This window comes from Dreissena polymorpha, chromosome 12 (genome assembly GCF_020536995.1).
Source record: "Dreissena polymorpha isolate Duluth1 chromosome 12, UMN_Dpol_1.0, whole genome shotgun sequence".
NCBI lineage: Eukaryota > Metazoa > Mollusca > Bivalvia > Myida > Dreissenidae > Dreissena > Dreissena polymorpha.
In genome coordinates this window covers 58,176,459-58,196,229 of record NC_068366.1, presented here as the reverse complement: position 1 = coordinate 58,196,229, position 19,771 = coordinate 58,176,459, and the positions used below count along the sequence as shown (strand labels likewise).

The window sequence follows — 19,771 nt, the reverse complement described above, 5'->3', positions numbered from 1 at the left end:
CCTTGTATATTTAGACGACATAGTGATAAAAAGTTCCAATTTAATTGTTTGAGAAATATGGAGGAAATTTGCTCCACAAACGTCTAACTTTTTATGCAGTAAATTCAAAATAGAGGATTTCAAATCAATTTTAAATTTCTGTTTACACTTGGACTCATTTATTTGTAATTTAAGGAAAGTTCAATAAAAGTGGGGTCTGCTTATTTTGCAACAAGTCAAACTTGCATACATGTCTTTATAATTTGCAGCATATGTTTCAATTTCTTGTAAAATTAAATTGAAGGGACTGCATAATAAGGTGATGTTTTGAAAATCAATAATATCAAGCGATACTTTCAAGTTCAACACGTCGAAACAATTGTTCGTCTAATTATACACATTTAAAAAAATGAGGGATTATGACCAACACTTAATGGGTATTTGAAGCAATTGTGAATGGTAAACCCTTTGACAAAAGTGATTAGTAGACCAAAACCTCGACTCCAAGCACACTATCTCTCTCTCTCTTCCAAATTTTGTTTGCAAGGTTACAAATGTTGATATTTACAAGAGAAATGTTGTGTTTTGGTGTGATTACGGGCCGTGGATATCATGAGTATGACAATGTTTAATTGTAGAGAGGCATATCAGTTTATTTGGCTAATTTTAACATTATCATCAAGCCATATTCCACAAAGCAAAAAGTATCCTTTTTATATTTTCATCAGAAATTTCACAATTGATAGTATGATTTTTGACAATAGAGGCGGTCAGTGTATAAATAAAGACATTTCAAGTGCTACATACTGAAATAAATTCTAGTGAACGATGTACATTACAAAGATTGGTTGTAACATGTGTAATTTAACACAACACAGCAAAATTTCTCGGCAATTATATGTTAATGTTGTTTGACTAGTTCGTTTGAATCAACTTTTTTGTTATTTATGATTATAGGCTGACATTTCGACTGATATGGAAAGCTTTCAATTGATATGAGTAAATATTCCATTTAGTATGGCACTTATGAATGTTGACAGTTCGTTTGAATCAACTTTTTTGTTATTAATGATTTTAGGCTGACATTTCGACAGATACGGAAAGCTTTGAATTGGTACGAGTAAATTTTCCATTTAGCTTGGCAATTTACGTTACATTAAATGTCCGATAACAAGATTATGCGGCGACAGCTTGAGACACGTGGCTTTTGTGTCTATTGGAAGAGTTCTCTCGAATAAATTTAAACGTCAGTGATTAATTCACCGAAAATGTTCATTGAATTGACTAAATGAGTTTTGCTTACTAGAAACGTGAAGACTTTAAAAACGTTTTAGTAAAAAAAGACATTTCATCAGGCTCTATCTACATATGTGATTGTATTTTAAATCTCATCAATACTTATGGAGTTCTAATTTCGTACAAGACAGTTAATCGAAAGGGAATTAACTTGTCAATAATAAGTTTCGTAAGTTTTTACGAGGCTCACTAGGTATAAATCAAGAAAATTGACCAGATCCTCGACTAATATAATAAATCAATCAAGAAGGTATGCTAGAAAACATACTTACTTGTCAGAAACAACTATATATTTTTATATTACTCTCAACGCCTACTATCATTACATTCAATATCTTTTGTATTCCTTCATAGCTGTCGATACATTTTCTTTTGTTAATGATGTTAGAACACTTCACATAGTAATTTATGTATATAATGATGTATGTTTTTATATTGTACTGATGCACTTTGACTAAAATGTGTTAACTTGTATGTAAATGGTCAAGGGCATATTGCCGATTTCAATAAAAAAAACTTGAAAAACTTAACTTTACAGCAGCTGGAGTTTCACGTCTTTATATTTTATTCCTTCATCACTTTTTGAGCGATGCTACGCACAATAACATGTAATTCCATGGAACTAACTCTTTAAAAATTAAAAAAGAGATTATTGTTCTGATATTGTTTCAGTTGAACATTTTTATCAATATAAGATAACTATTTGGTTTTATTTTACATCCGCTCAATACAAAAAGGTGTTATGCACAAGAAGAATAGACCTTAGACAAAAAATTCATAAATATTGTACAAATGAAAACTAATCATGCGATTAAGAACACCATTCTTATACCAAGGATAACAATAGGTATCCCTTATTCCTGGTGTGGTCCTTGTGCGTTGGCGGCATGACATATAGCTTAACCTATTTATGACAATTGAGGCTAAACTAATTTTCACATTATTTAACGGCTAATAACCGTACTATAAATAACTTTTAATTTAACTCTGAAATTAATTTAACTCATGAAAATATGTTATTTATACATAAAACATATACTTTGTCAAGAGTTTTCATAATCTTGCATTTATATCAGACAAATCGATTACTCACAGTACAGAATTGAACACAAACAGAATTATAGCAAGCCTATTCTTACTTCTAAATTCGGGTTAAAAGCTAATATAGATAATTGCATCGCTAAAAATAGTGTAACTCAATCAAGTGGTACCTTTTGAGATTTATCGGAAGACAATATCAGGGGGAGATATTCTTATTGACATCTGTTATTTTTTAATTACATGCAAGCGACAAATTGTCTATACAATACAGTAAACTATCTATACAACGAGACATACACATTGATAACGTTAAAGCTGCGGTCACAGCATTTGAACGGTCAATGCAAAATATGAAGGGTTTTAACTAATTAAATGACGCGTCAAATCTCACACTAAGCCCAGATGTATTCACTAAAATAAAAGTGTACAAATAAGCTTTATTTCTTTTTGTAACCGAAACTTGAGCAATAAGCATTATATTGCACAAACCCAATATCATTGTAATGCATATCATGAACAAACGTAATGCATTGTGTCAAAAAGACACAATAAGAGAGTAAGTACGTATATGCAAATACGCCATTGTATTGTTTAAAATTCATCATCATGTCTAATTCGGTTAATTTTTCGATAGCAATGTTTTCCTAGTAAGCCACTTTTCACGGGCCCTTGAACGCAGTACAGTAGGTGTCACAGAGCCGGATTCTTTTCCTCATGATGACCTGAACATGCCATACTTCTTTGTGGGTGACGACGCGTTTCCTCTTTGCACATACATGATGAAACCCTTCGAAATAGGTATCTCAAGGTGGACGAACGTATATATATACGGGTAACTACATTACATCAAGAGCGCGCAGGTTCCTCGAAAACGCCTTTGGCATACTCGCATTGAGGTTACGCTGCCTACTTGGTACATTGGGCGTTGTTCCAGTATTACTTGTTTGGCAGAACTGGTCGAGGCTCTCCGTATGAAAGGCATGGAAGCCCTGTCTTGGGACCGACTAGTTCTAGTCCCGTTCGCATCGCCGAGGGCAGGCCTGTGGTTTCTTCCTGCTGGCCGGGTATATAAGCGACCGGGACCACTGCCAGCCGCTTCGGCGGCCGAGCTTCTTGCTTTAGCAAAGTTGTTCCTCTGGCTGGTCGCCCCTGCTGGGAGGGCCCTGGTATGGCTCGCGATGTACAAGCTCCCGATGTTCCTGCTCTCGACACGGGACCGAGGCGATCAGCTACTGCCCGTGAGACTAGGACGACGCGAGAGAAAAAAAAATCATTTGTTTTCTCCTTATATATATTGAAATGCTTTCGTTTCCAGCGGTGCCGTCCGAAAAATTGTTCTACCCGCTCGTAAAGACTGTCGCCCTTGCCGATACACGGAAATCGCATCCACCGATAGATTATCAGCCGAGAGCAGGCCTTCGGAAGCTACCGCTAAGACTAAGACTTGCTTTCTAAGGCGTTCTGACAAAAGGCCCCATCGGCCCCGAGCGAGACGACCCGACGATTAGGCCTCGCGAGCTCGGTAGACCGACTTGGCCCGCGAGACCACAACAGTCAATTTCTTGTTTACCCAGTAATCCTTCTGGTCTTAATGGCAAAATTAAAGTTAGTTTAATAAAGCTCATATTTCAAAGGGAACTAATTCAGTTTATTCAGTATAATAGTCTAAATGGTTCGGATTTTTTTACTTTTTCCACGTCGATTTTTTCTTTAATATAAATTTGTGCAAACATCTTTTTGAATGAAATATATGCATGGAAAAAAAGAAAAAAAACTTCAAGCATCATAGCCACTTCATAACCTCCAGTGTTGACATTTCAAACTAGAGACACTCGGTGGTGAAAATGCTTTGCACACCCACTTTTAACAGGTCATAAAATATATGCTTGTCATGCCAAAAATATATTTATATGCATACAGCATAAAATAAGACACTGGAAGGCAAAGAAACTGTTTTCAGACTAGAAATGTGTCTATAGGGCACCGATGCCTCACTGATTCGAACTTGACATAACTTCTGACGGACAGGTGGACATGGGCAACTTTTAATACCCTTTCCCTAGTCTTCGAATGTAGGAGCTTAAAAACCAGATTCTCAAAGTGCACGACTCGGAGAGCGGACATAACTTATCACTGTTTCCTATGACGTTTTCTATCGATGCCTTACCTATCATATTAATGCAAGCTTTATATTAACACATTATCATATGCCTGCTAGTGTTAATGGAAGTAACCACTAATCAACAAAATTTGTTTCTCTGACAAAACAATTGGCAATGTCCAAACATTGCCAGTAACATTTACTACTTTCAACAAACAAAATTCAACTTGGTCAGTTACACAATTGAGAATGATCCCAATTATTATTTAATTTTAGTATGTTAAAATATGTATATAGCTAGAAATGTCTCCATATGACACGGATGCCCTGCTGATTTCTGCTCGTCAGAAATTTAGAGGACAGATGCACAGATGGACGAGGGTAACTCTTAATGCCTCTTCAACTGGCAGAGCATAAAAATAAGTGAAAGATACCAGATCACATGCTCATTTACAATTAAAATTATTATGAGTAAAATTACTTAATTTGGTGGTAAATTGTCATAAAATGGAACATTATACATTTTTAAATACATTTGGGAAAACAGATGTTTTGCCATTGGGAATATGACCGAATAATGGCTACAAAATCAGCTGACAATAAGTCCAGCAGGCTGTATGGCTAGCGCTGTGGTTGCCACACTGGCTACTCCAGATGGATTCCTGCATGGGTGTTTGGTCGGTGGTCAGAACACCCGACAGGTGTAGTTTTTCCCGGGTACTCCAGTCTTTAACCACAGCTCACGACCCCATCAAAATAAAAAAAATGTATATAAATAGCTGGAACTGCAGCAATCATTCAAGATTTATAGCGCCTTTCATTAGTCTTATGCTTATTAACAGTGCTGGGACACACTCCGGATCCTCACATAATGCAGCCTCTTGCGCGGAGAGACCTAATAAACTTTGAAATTGACATGTAAACGGTATGAAAAGGCACTACCACCAGTATACGCATGCTACTAAGTCGATTAATTTGCACTTGTATTTTTATAATCACATGGCTGTTCGCTTTGAAGGCACGTGTTCATGAAAGTATCCTTCGGTACGTCTACCTTAAAATAATTAGCTTTCAAGTTTTACAGAAAACAACCATGCTTATCAATGTTTTCGTTAAAAATGAACTTGAAGGGCTACAATTTACGTCGATACCTTTTTAGTTACAGCTAGCTATGACAAGTATTAGTTTAGTTTCGTATTCGAATTGCAGTCAAGCGTATTGCGGTTTATCGTTAAGCATTAAGCATTAGCGGTTTACAACATTGCCCAAAAACTATACGGACAGTAATATAATATTAAGAAACACGTTTTAATATTTAGTATAGTTTCGTATTCGAATTGCAGTCAAGCGTTATACGTATTAAGGTTTGTCGTTAAGCACTAATCATTCATTCTATACATACATGGTGACGTCACTACGTTATTGTCAGTAAGACCTGTGTGACACAATGCTAAGCATTAGGCACTTGGCGGTTTACAACATTGCGCATTACAATATCGCTCCATACGAGACCACCACAGTCAATATTTCTTGTGTACCCAGTAATCCATCTGGTCTAAATGGCAAAATTAAACGTATTTAGTTTAATAAAGATCATAAAACAAAGGGAACTAATTCGGTTAATTCACTATAATAGTGATGTTTTCACTTTTTCCAAAAAGTAATAACTAAGTAATTCAACGTACGGAAGTTAAACGTGCGCCATCTGCTGTCATAATTTGGTAACGTTCACTTGCATTCTTTTTACTGCAGCTTGTTGCTAACTGTCGTTGTTAATGACGCCTAGTGGCAACACCGAATATGGCTGGTGTCATCATGACTGATGCAGTTTCAGCACGTTTGTTGGACTTTAAAAGTTTAATTTGTTAATTACGCCTAGTGGCAACACCGAATATGGCTTGTGTCATCATGACTGATGTAGTTTCAGCACGTTTGTTAGAATTTAAAAGTAGAATTTTTTTACAGTGAAAGTATTTGTTATTCAATCACGAATCAGGAATAATGAACACACAAACATTGAATAGTCACCAAAAATGTTGCAACAATCATCAACGTATAAACGAATAGAAAACAAGCACGTTGGAATACTCACGAAGCACATTAGAATATATCAGTCATAATGTAAATATTCAAAATGAAGGAAGTAATTCTTACCTAAATATAATATCAAAGTTTTCTACAAGAGATATATTCGTATCTGTATGTTATGCGCACTCGAAAAGTTATCAAACGACACGTGATACGTAAATATTGAGTACAAAGTTGTTATCCATGCAACCTGCACCCCCTCTGCACCTCATCGTAACGCCTTATTTCATTATATGAAGTATCAACTTAACCCATTTATGCCTACTGAACTCACCCATCCTTCTAAATTGGATCAATTTATTTACAAAATTAATGATGTCTGGTTTATTTATTTATATTTTTAGAAGATTTCTTACATAAATTCCTTTAAGCAAACAGCGTAGACCCTGATGAGACGCCGCTTTATGTGGCGTCTCATTTGGGTCTGCGCTGTTTGTCAAGGCCTTTTTTCATGACGCTAGGCATAAATGGGTTAAACCCTTACATACTGTTTCAGTTATGTTTCGCACAAGAAGTGGGTCAGACTGACAGACGGGCGATGTAGTAACCGTATGTCTGTAATCGGGGAATAAGTAGTGATATTTGCTAATATATTTACCAAACGGATGGTGTTGTGTTTTATTCACTGAAAACAAATTTTGCAAATTAACAAGCTAAACAATAAATGGTATAAGCAGTACGTCTATTCCGACACTACGCCATCGCAAAAGTAGATTATACATATGATAAAACAGCTGATATTGCATAGGGCAAAATACCATGGACTTCATGAAATATGTAGTTAGTATGGCTTTAGTGTGGCTTATTTGATAACTGATTGGGTAATCATAATTTCAATTAATTATCCCTCGCCATAGGCGGAGGGATATTGTTTTGGCGTTTCCCGTCCGTCCGTCTTTCTGTCCGCCAGTCTTTCCGTCCGTTCGTCTTTCCGTCCGTCCGTCCGACACTTTTGTGTCCGGAGCCATATCTTGGAAGTGCTTTGGTGGATTTCACTGAAACTTGGTATATATATTGATAAGAGGATGATGCACGCCAAATGGCATTGTACACCATCTGTTAATAACGGAGTTGTTGCCCTTTCTATCTTAAAAAAATGCTTTTTTAGCTGAGTGCCAAATATAACACTTTTGTGTCCAGAAGCATATTAGCGGGGGATATCAATTCAACGAATTCGCTTGTTATATTCGTTTTACTGCCCTTGAGCTACATGGCATCAGCATTAATTCGAGGCAGGTTGGAAGATACATGATGGCATCGTCTAGTACAAATTCGCTGGTAAATTTACATGTGCCACCATACTACAAGCAACCGAGAACAAAACGTAATCAACATGAATTTTCTGTGCCTGTGTGTCTTCCTAGGGGTGACGTTGGCTGACGATGTGCCATACGGATATGAACCTCATAAGGGTGAGTTTATTATTAATGTATTATATACTTTGCTGAAATAGAGTTAATGTATTATATGGTATATTTGATATTAGCACAAACAGCAGCGCGCGATGAACTATTGTATTGTAAAAGAGAAATAAGGGAAAAACGTACTCAATCATTTTGTGAATCCATGCTTGCTTTCGATTAACATCAAATTTTCGAATTGAGCACTCATTATTATAAGTAAAGTATACATATTATGGTATAACCAAGAAATTAATCATGTATAGAGTCATAAATACCTTATTCATATTGTATGTTTTATTTTTACAAAAAAAAAACTGTTGCTATTGATATTAAAAATGTAATAAATTTGCATTTAAGGAGTAAGTTATTAGTACAAATAGCTATAAAGAACAACATTAAAAAGTGTTCATCAGAAAATAGTCTCACAATCCATAGTCAAACGTAATAAAAAATTAAACTCATATTAAATTCCTCTTTTTCGTCGTTGAGATCATACTATCGTATTGTGTCTGGCTTTTCAACGGCTTTTCGAGAAGATAATCGTAATTTTTGAAGACAAATGCGCGTTTTACGAAATGCCAAGCTTAAGTTCTATATTTAATCTGCATTTAAAATGTTTAAAAGAAAGACCCACGTGATGTAAACTATTACCCTCTATGTATAATTATTGTATATGCCTACATAAGTAAGGCAAATTGCCAATATGCATAAAATCTTTCAAAACATTATTAGTTGTTTAATAACTACCAAACTATCAAAATCAATGTAGCCATTTTTAGTTGAGCGGCAACTAAGGACGTTTTGTAAGTTGTGGTGAATGTTTCAAACATAAACACCGTTTAAACAAATTAAATCATTTTTTTCAACAAACCTTGTTGTTGTTGTTGTTCACTAGGCGAGCCAATGTGGAAGGTATGTCCCGCCATTGAGTGTCCCTTCATGCCGCCACCTGGATGTTCCGAGCCCCAGTTTAAAGTCGGCTTGGACGGGGTCACCATGTGCTCGATGTGCCCGAGGGACATTTGTATGTACGCTTAACTGCGGACGTTCAACATGAGACACGACCATTAATTTTTACGCGTATGCCATGATCTGTGGAACGCATTCTGTATCTAATATTATTAATTATTAGATATGTTTCTTTGCAATAAAGCGTGTCATCAATGACATTTAGTTGTTCGGTTAAGACAAACGGTAACTGCGGACCATCAAAGACGGCTCTATGAACCCAATGTGGGTTTTACCTGGGCTAGCCCACAGTATGGCTTCAGATGAGAACGTTCTTAAAAGTATATAACACAAAAGTATGCAAGATAGGTCTTGTCGAGTCTTTACCCAAACAACATTTGTAGAATACCGCCATTGGTAAGATGTTTAATTCCAAATACGCACTTTTTGACGATGCTGCAAAGCATCGTCTAAGTTATCATACCAGTGAAAAAATCTTCACAATGGCGACCTATGTAAAAGACCGAGCCAGTCCGATTGAGATAGCTCGATTTTTCTAATCGGCATACCTCGCTGATTATCATTGATAATGGTAAATATTAATAGAACAGCATATCCTGGGGAAACAGATTCAATAAGTGTATCAGAACGTTAATTTTAAATTAGTAATTTTACATCCATTTTATTTTTATGGACCAATGAAACAACTATATATTTTCTTTATTTTGTTTGATATTCGTTCTCGATTTTATAAATAAATTGCGAATGAAAACATGTAAAATTAACTTTTTACGTGATCACAAAACTAAAGAATGCGAACAATTTCGAACCTTCAAATTGTAAACGCTGCACTGCTATGATATATATAGATAAAACAACATTTCTTTGCTTAATTCAGGTCGGACCTCAAAGACCTCGTGAAGAGGCCGGTAGGACCTGTAAATAAACTCTGATTTAAAAAAAATATTTGCGTAATTGTCCGTCCCGCTAGCGCAGTGGTAAGGACGTTCGCTTTTTCACCTCTACGACACCGGTTTGATACCCGCTCCCGGCGCAATGTTATATTTTGTCTGTTTTTGCAGCTATCATTCAAAATTCGTCCCAACTGTCGTCAATCTAATCTTATTAGGTAGGAGTGCTGGACACACTCCGGGTCCCAATATTATGCAGCCTCAGCGCGGAGGTAACCCATTACCTTGGAAAAACACAAAATACACACACTGGGTGCAGCTTAGGCGCGTATAGACTCAAACAAGGCAACAAACTCAAGTGCGGGCACAATCATTTTAAATTTACATATTGAAAACGATATTCTAACAGAAATTACACAACCACCTAAGTGTACATACCATGTTTGATATTTCGTTCGATTGTTAGATTTCAGCATATACATGTATAAGGTAATATCGCTTTGATTAGTTAACTTATCCAAATGTTCCTGGGCGAACTCGGATTGTCAAGTGCTCTTACGATTAAGCTCACCTGGTCCGGCTATGTGCTCATACCTACTTTCGAGAATCATCATGAAGGTATTGCCATACTTAATGAACAAGAATGTGACCCGCCTCCCAGTTTCGCTCAATGGTTCAAGTTACCCACGGGTACTACTTCCCCGTACCCCTAAACTTTTTTCGTACCAAAAATGTTTCGTACCCCAAAAAAATTCGTACCAAATTTTTTTTCGTACCCAAAATTTTCGTACCCAAATTTTTTATCGTACCCAAATGTTCGTATTAACATACCCAATTGTGGTGATATAGATAAACTTAAATTGAGGTTTTATATCCATCCTCTTCAAAAGCATCGTCACACCAGTACTTTTAGTACTTTGATATTTTTTCTAAGCCGCATGGTAAACGCTGGGGCGCGCCCAGACGTGATCCCATGGGGCACATTGTTCCCTCGTTTGAGGACCCCCGTACTTTATATAAAACATGATAGGCTTTTGTTTTATGAAAACTTGAACACGTGATCTTTTTAAGTACCGGTATATAGAAGGTCTGACAATATTGCAATCATACAGTATAGTCCAACTAAGGAAATCTTTAACCGTTAGATAGTTAGCAGTAACTTCATAATGCAATTTATCTGTATATGTGTATATTTTAAAAACAAATCCGATGTCCATTAATTACAGCAGCCTTAAAGTTTAGGTTTTGCTCTCTTTTTTTACTTACAGCAATATAGTTATAAGCAGCATTTGGTGAAAGACAAGAGGGCTAATGTGACCATCGGTTGCTCAAGTGAGTTAAATGCATCATTATAAAACATAGAATTGTTTTAGAGTGTTAGCATATGATATACGTTTAGGACTAACTTCAAACTTATAAGGATAGAAAAGCAACGGCCATTATTTGAAAAAAAAATCGTGTAAGTAATTTAGTGTTAGTCACACCAATACCAATATGGGCCTCTGTGATCTTAAATAAACACTCTGAAGACAAAATGAGAAATGAAGACCCTTAAGAAAATGTTCGGTTCTTAATGAATAATATATTTAGTAGATGTCAAGTTGTTGATTTTTCTAACGCAAATTTAACCTGAAAGTATTCAGTAAAGAAAGGACAATAGAGTCTAGGGTCGCCGTGGTGTAGTAGATATGGTGTCCGCCTAGCGATCAGGAGGTCACGGGTTCATCCCCACAGTGGAAGCGTTCTTAAGATTTCCCCCATTAGACGCAAAGTACTGGTTCTAGTCACAGGAAACGGACTCGAGCACGTTTCAAATAAGCCCAAGGCGTTCTATGCAATCGAGCTAAAATAAATAGGTGTACACTAACGGACAATAATTCTTATAAATTGAAGGTGAGAGTTACAGGCCTTTGTCAGTAACCTAACAAAATGATCCAGAAAAGAAAATGTGTTTCCAATGTCACAAACATGTGCTTAAACAGACATGGTTTGTGATTTTTGTTCAAGTATCCGTGTGTGCGGAATTAAAAGAGCACACAATCATTATTTTTGCAATAAGTAAAGTGCTCTTGTTGTTGTTTTTTTACTTTTACCTTGAAGTACGGCCTTGAAAATTAAGGTCACATAAAGCCCAACACGTGTGTCAACTAACATTATAATCATTCAATGCATCGGGATATTAGAGATCAGATGAGCTCTAATAGACTTTTATTTCAAAGGTAAAAATGAGGTTGTTGTACTCGACACTATAATTTTTAAATTTAGGCTAAAATGTGTTCCAAAAAATGTGCGATCCTTGAATGCATGAACAAGTTAGTGAACAGACAAGTTTCGATAAACAGACCAACAGCTTTATTAAACAAGTGATAAGTGATGCAACTATGCCCTCTGTACGTCCTGCTAGTGGGGCAATTATTTCTGTTACATCAAGTTATAACCATTGATTATCATTCAGATATGAAAACTCAACTTTTGAACTCACTACACATTGAAAAAAATAGTCTTCAGATTAAATATAATCTATTCAACAAAAGTGTACAACAACTAGAAAAGTGTCTAGTCTTTTACAGCATGTAGAGCGTAATTTATGCTGGTGTCGGGCACCCAACGCCACTCCCGTAGTACTGGCATGTACAACATCCCGTGTAACAGTCGAGTGTGAAAATGATCTGAAAAAAGGAAATTTAATATTATTGTAAACCACCCATTTCAATAGCATGAATGGAAGTGTTGTGCTGACCCTATAAAAGCAACAACCAATGTTCAAAAGCAGCTACCCGTGCAATAATTCAAACTTCAGCAACACCAGCAGGAGAGCAAAACCCTGCTTATACGAAGCAGTCCTTTCGTTATGATAGGGAACCAATTGCCAAACAGAGAGACAAACAGAGAGACAAACAACAAATGCGCTAGACAAGACACACATCTAAATAACAAACCCACAAACATGAATGATTCTGTGATAACCACCTTGAAACAATCCATGCAAAAAACACTGAGCTTCTAAACAGGTTTCTTTGAGCGTCATACATCACACTTGGCTAACAATTAATTATTTAACATTTAATTTTACTAACAACTTAACCTAATAGTGTCACAATTCAAATTAAATAGCAATAAAAGAGAAAACTTTTCCATTTAACTACTATTTGAAAACCATATATGATTAAAAACAGACCAGAGCACCAAAACCGTAACTTTTTGAAGAAAGACTAAATTAAGCAAAAACGAGTATCAACTACATCTCATTTTTTTAAAAAGCTTTAGAGACATTGCATCGTATAATTTTCATATTCAGAATATTGTCATGCAATGCTGTACAAAGCCGCAATAGTTTGCAAAAGTGTACATAAAATAAGCGATTTTGACCCATATATTTGACCTTTGACCTTGAAGAATGACAATGACCTTTCACCACTCAAAATGTGCAGCTCCATGAGATACACATGCATGCCAAATATGAAGTTGCTATCTTCAATATTGCAAAAGTTATGGCAAATGTTAAAGTTTGACACAAACACACAAGCAAACCAACAGACAGGGCAAAAACAATATATCCCCCACTATAGTGGCGGGGGACATAAAAAAGCTAGTTTCAAATAAGTTAAATTGTCCTAAATAAATATAATTAATACAGCCAGTAAAATAAAAAGATATATAATTTTAACATTTTCCCACTTAGAACTAGAAGCAAAGTGAAAATGTCTTTTTCCCACTTAGAAGCAAAGTGAAAATGGCTGCGAGTACTGTAACTCGCAGTCTGATCAGTTTTTATGCTGTTTGCTGCTCATCAGTATCTAAGGTTTTGAGTTGAAGCCTTAAAAACTTGAATCTAAGAAGAAAGGTCTAAAATTCAATATACCTTTCTTAGGGACTACAAAAGCGTGAAAATACATATGATATCTAAGTGGTAAAGGGTAAAAAGCATATAAACCAGAAACATCTGCATCAGATGACCTACATGCGTCAGAAACCGTAAAATTTATTTAGTTAAGACGTAACCCATCCCTGTGCTCTTTTTGAAATCCCACACGTCAGTAGGTCATTCTGATCTGGTTAGTTCAATTTTGTAAAACGAACAATTGTGAGTAAATTAAAATTAGAATTTTTACTTTTTTCAAGAATGGACTGGAGATCTGAGGGGGGCACAAACTTCTGCCAATCATGGGTGCCCTCTGGAACAATACGAAACACTTTCTCCGCCCCAAACACTGCGAGTGTTCTTGACAACAGCGTCTTATTCATGGTTGTCACAAACAGGGAACCTCCGGGCTGTTAAAGCAAGTCATACTGGCTCATATTATACAAAATATCTTATCCTGTTCAAAGGTACATAACTCAAGAATGTGTGGATAAATGTGTGTGCAAAAAGTGGCTTGCACATCTTAAGTTCAAAAGTAGTGATTTAACAATTTCATTTAAAGTACTGAGAAATGTTGAAGTACTTTTCTCTACAAATTTGATGCTTCTGCCATGCCCATTGCTAAGTTCAAGGGCACAAAACCCAGGAGTAAGTTAATCTACACTACAAAGTGATAACAAGGTCCAATTTAATCGTTTGAGAAATATGGAGGTAATTTGCTCCACAAACGTATACAATTTTATGCATTAAATTCAACAGAGAGGGTTTAACATCAATGTGAATGTTCTGGGTACACCTGGACTCACATAATTTGTAATTTAAGGAAAGTAAAAAAAAAAGGGGGTTTTATCATTTTGCAACAAACTCAACTTGCATACATGTCTTAATTTGCAGCATATAGTTCAATGTCTTGTAATGGTAAATATTGAAGGGACTGCATTATAATGTGATGTTTTAAAAAAAATTAATTACTGGTAATTTTGGCAAGCAATAATTTCAAGTTAAACACGTCAGGACAATGACAATAGTAAATTGGACAGGCATATTAAGAGTTTATTTGGCTTATATAACATTATCATCAAGTCATATTCCAAAAAGCAAAAATATTATTTTTATATTCTCATCACAAATGTCAAAATTGATATTATGACTTCATGACAATAGAGGCCATCAGTTTAGAAATAAAGACAGTACAAGTGCTCACAAGCAAATTTGTTGAATTGATATCCCCCGCCAATATGCGTCTGGATACAAAAGTGTTATATTTGACACTCAAAAAAGCATTTTTTCAAGATACAAAGGGCCATAACTCCATTATTAACAGATGGTGTACAATGACATTTGGCGTGCATCATCCTCTTATCCATATATATACTCAAACCGAGTTTCAATGAAATCCGCCAAAGCACTTCCAAGATATGGCTCCGGACGGACGGACGGAAAGACGGACAGAAAGACGGACGGACAACGCCAAAACAATATCCCTCCACCTATGGCGGGGGATAATAACCATTTTACTTATGAAGGTATTAGTTCTGTAAAAGATTTATCAAACAACATTCTTATTAATCAAACTACTTCTTTCCCATTTCCAATTACCATAAGTTAAGGTAAACTGATAATAAAATTCCAGATAAAAAGAACACAAAGAAGGGTTATAAACTCGCAATGATAATTTACCTTGACTAGTGTGCAGAAACTTGCCATGAAATACTCAAGGTCAAGTGAATACCCCTAACACAAAGAAGGGTGAAAACCAGCACTGATAATTTACCTTGACTAGTGAGCAGCAACTCGCCATGAAAGCCTCAAGGTCATTGACATGCTCTACGACCTCAGACGCTACCACAGCATCAAACGTCTCTGCTTCTGTACTCACCAAATCCTCCACGGAGCCTGTACAGAACAATCTAAATTAGCCGTGCTCTGTGCAAAAGGGGGTTTTATGCATGTGCTTAAAGTTTTGTCCCTGATTAGCCTGTGTGGACTGCAAAGGCTAATCTGGGACGACACTTTCCGTTTTTATGGTATTTTTTGTTTACAGAAAGTCTCTTCTCAGCAAAAATTCAGTTAAGGCGGAAAGTGTCGTCCCTGATTAGTCTGTGCAGATAACTGGTAAATTAATTTGTTTGGCTCCAAGTTTGGATGGCTCAAAGTTTTCTTGTCTGTTCCTGGGACTCAAGCCAACGAGGGTCAACTGTATTCTCAATTTTACAGCAACAACAATTTCAGTCACTAATGCTGACTCAATGAACATTCTTTTATCATGAACTTGGTAATTGACAACTTCATTCATACTTGCTCAAAATTTATATTGCTGTATACCAGTAATAAATTCTACTATGGCATAGTGAGTTTTTCATAGACAAACAAGAATCAAGCCTGATTTTTTCTGCAACAAATAATGTATGGTGGCTTAAATCATTTAACATGATATAATTCTTACATTTCAAACTTAAATGATTGATAATTGCTAAAATAACCAATAACAAAACTTTTACAATTTATATCAATACTCAAATAAAATATATTTGTATCAGCACAAAAATTACAAAAAATGCCATCAGGACAGAATATGGTAAAATGCCAGCTTAGAAAAGGTTAAATAAGCATTTAAAGATAAAATTACCTGTAATATATTTCACTCTTGGCAGCAATCTGGGATCTTCTTCTAAATGCAACTGTGCTATTTTAGTACTTTCTTCTACAGGCTCAATGCCAACTACAAAAGCTCCCAGTCTAGCAATGGGCTAAAACATAGAAATAGAAGTGTGTATTTATTACTCGTACACATTATGATTTTTGGAAAATCATAAAAAAAGATTCTTATCTGACATCTTTAAGGACCTAGGTTGCTCATCTGAGATCCCAAAGAACTGGACACTTAATGAGCGTCTGTCATGTTTCAAGAAACATTTTAGAACCCAACCAAGATATCATAAGAAAGACTGTTCCAAGACAATTTTATGATTACCGGGAACAAATATTGTGACCTCTAGTTTTTGCAAGATTTTTAGTTTATTTGACATTTAGATTAAATTTTTAATAAGCTGTGACCCAATATCAAACTAGACTGAGTTATCATTGAGGCAAATGTTTGGGCAAAGTTTCATTAAGATAAACAATTACAATTGTAGATGTATGTCTCCTCCAACGTAGGACACTAGGATTGTTTATTTAATTTTAAAAACTACCGGTAATCATGTTTGTTTATTTAAATTGGTCACTCTTTTTAAAAGTATGTCAGTCAAATCATGAAGTCAGTTACCTTTTCAGTGTTAAAACTTATACCAATTACTTAAAACTGTCCTACTTGATTTGGACGAATGACTTTACACATAATTTTATGACCAATCCCAAGGTATGCTGCCTGGCTTGAAATAGATCTTGAGATCGTCAGGTTTGTAGTCTACCCCTATACCAACTATGCTAGCAATGCCACTTAGAACTTTAGGATTGTTTTTTTCTTAACAGAAAACTAATGTCCACTTGCCTCAGTCAGTAGCCCTCCACCGCTTCCTACATCCACCACCGACAGCCCTTGCAGAGGTTCTGCAGGGTTCCTTGGGGACATCTCTAGCTGCTGAACTAAACCATCACGTATGAAGGGTATCCGAATTTTGTTCATAGCATGTAATGCCTCAAATTCACCAGTTTCATCCCACCAAGTGTTGGCAAGCGAACGAAAATGTTTGATCTCATCAGCATCCATTGTGCTTGAGACCACAGGACGTTGTCCATATGTCCTCCTTAAAACAAAATATAAAGCATATGCATTAATAATCCGAAAAATATTTTTACATACCTTTTTCTTACATAAATGCTGACTGGGTTAGCGGTAACATTCTATAATACCAAACTCTTAGATCAAAGCTGAGACTCAGATCTTATGAATCTTTTTTTAAAATAACTATTTGGATCCCAGCTTATTTTCATTTGATATAGTTGAAAAGCAATACCAACTGAATTCACCCATGAGTGGAACACATTTGCCCTTAACAGGGACATATATATTTGTCTTAAGCACTGATTGGGTTATCCATTCCCTAGATGTATAACAACTCAAATATGCATAGTAACAGTATTGTGTTGAATTTTATGTATTTATTAATTTGCCAACATGAAGAAATAAGCTTTTTAAAAGAGGACAAGTGGTACGGTTACTTTAAGTGTCTATTCAAACTTAACCACAACGAGGCCATTTGAAGCACTGGGGCGACACATAAAAGAACAGAAAAAAAGTGATAAAACATTATGTGATTGTTGTTGTTTTTGAGCTAAGGGATTCTTAAGTTTATAAATCGAGTCATTTAAATTTGAAAGAAAATGAGGTTCATTATCATCGGTATGCCTCTGCCAGTAGGTAAACTGTGTTCCCCATAAGGGGAATTGGCTTTGGCCTCAAGGGCTAATTAAGTTGCATCACTCACCCAGTCACCCACCGAAATTAGCCTTTCATTATTAAAGAAAATGATTATGTTTTCAATACCAAGTCATTGCCAGAATGGCATTATGCCGATTGGTATAAGCTGATCAAAAAAAATTTAAAATCTGAATTTACCGTCTCCGGAAGCTATTCATACCGTTACATATAAAATATCATCGTGAGAAAATATTTGATAACATTTGATTTAGATATTTTATTAATTTTGTGTACCAAGGGTTAAGTGTTTATTACAAATCAAATCAAGTCAAACAACGCTCATCTTAACAAACTGCAAGATAGAAATGGCAAAAACTCTTGAGAACGAGTTACCCTATCTCATAATTACTTCATCAAATCCAACCTTTTTTCATGGTTTCGAATTTTTTACTTTAGAACAGGCCGGGGATTGAACCCACGACCTCAAGAGTGGTAGTCAAACACTTTAACCACGTCGCTAAAGAGCTAGCTCAACAGCAAGGCTGTTGGAAGCGACCTTATTTCACTACACTCCTCCCCCTTTTAATGTTTCAAGGCCCAGACACGCTCGCTACAGCATGTCTTGCATCCGCATGGCCCTCCCAGAAACCATTAAAGGGGCCTTTTCACAGATTTTGGCATTTTTTTAACTTATTCATTAAATGCTTTATATTGATAAATGTAAACATTGGATCGTAAAAGCTCCAGTAAAAAATCAAGAAAAAAAAGAAAAAAAAAGGAAAAGAACATTGCCCGGAGCAGGTTTCGAACCAGTGACCCCTGGAGTCCTGCCAGAGTCCTGAAGTAAAAACGCCTACTGAGCTATTCCGCCGAGTACACATTCTTGACGTATTTTATACCTTATATAAGCAATCTTCGTAGTTTCACAAAATTTAACGACAAAAACAGAACTCTCCAAATTATTCAATCGTTTCGCGTTGCAACGCTTTATAATTTTTAGGTTTTAAAATCGTCAAAAGATGCATATAATGGCTATATTAGAGCATGGTTAATGTTCAGTATTACTGTTTCCTCACAAATATCATAACTAAAACGAAAACTTACGAATCTGAAACAACTTTTTTCAATTTTGTCAATTTACCAAAGCGTGAAATGATCCCTTTAAACAGCTCAGACCCATTCCCGCATTCACAGTTCTTTTTTGCGTCGTCGCCATTAATGTGAATCACATCCTCGTCGCCATTAATGTGATTCTACTGAGCTCAGGCCGGGGATTGAACCCACGACCTCCAGAGTGGTAGTCAGACACTATAACCATGTCGCTAAAGAGCTAGCCCAACAGCAAGGCTGTTGGAAGTGACCTTATTTCACTACAATACTAACTGTAACATTATTTTTCTGATTTACAGCGAATTTGTCTTGAGTTTCTATTGCATTGGGGTCCAATTAACAAACCCTCCAATATAAATGTATACAATTCCTATTAGGGATATATTAAATTTATGTAATAAGATTATATAGATTTAGTGTTCTTTAACCTATTGTGTGTACCTGTTGCTTAAAAATGCACGATTTAATTGCCGATAAAGGCGCATGTTTTGATTTCTGGATGTTTCAGATTGCAGCCTCTTTAAACATGAATATAAACATAACTGACAGCGCCTTAGTATAGTTGAATAAGGCTGAACATGCATTTTGACAGTTCGACTTATGATAATTTGCGTCTCTCGGATTTCAATCAAGATCGTCGAGGCGTTGTAAATAGACTGGTTATAAAAC

The 19,771-nt window shown here is 35.9% G+C and overlaps 1 protein-coding gene across 1 annotated transcript; it reads right to left on the bottom strand.

The window, feature by feature from the left end:
• Positions 1-12,102: 12,102 nt before the first annotated feature.
• On the bottom strand, positions 12,103-19,770 carry LOC127853781 (ubiquinone biosynthesis O-methyltransferase, mitochondrial-like). Its single transcript, XM_052388550.1, has 6 exons — positions 19,544-19,770; positions 17,123-17,378; positions 16,259-16,379; positions 15,404-15,525; positions 13,880-14,039; positions 12,103-12,436 (listed from the first exon to the last, which is right to left on the bottom strand). Exons 1-6 carry the CDS (start codon positions 19,684-19,686, stop codon positions 12,324-12,326), a joined length of 915 nt encoding a protein of 304 aa, XP_052244510.1. The 5' UTR covers positions 19,687-19,770; the 3' UTR covers positions 12,103-12,323.
• Between the last annotated feature and the right edge of the window lies 1 nt (position 19,771).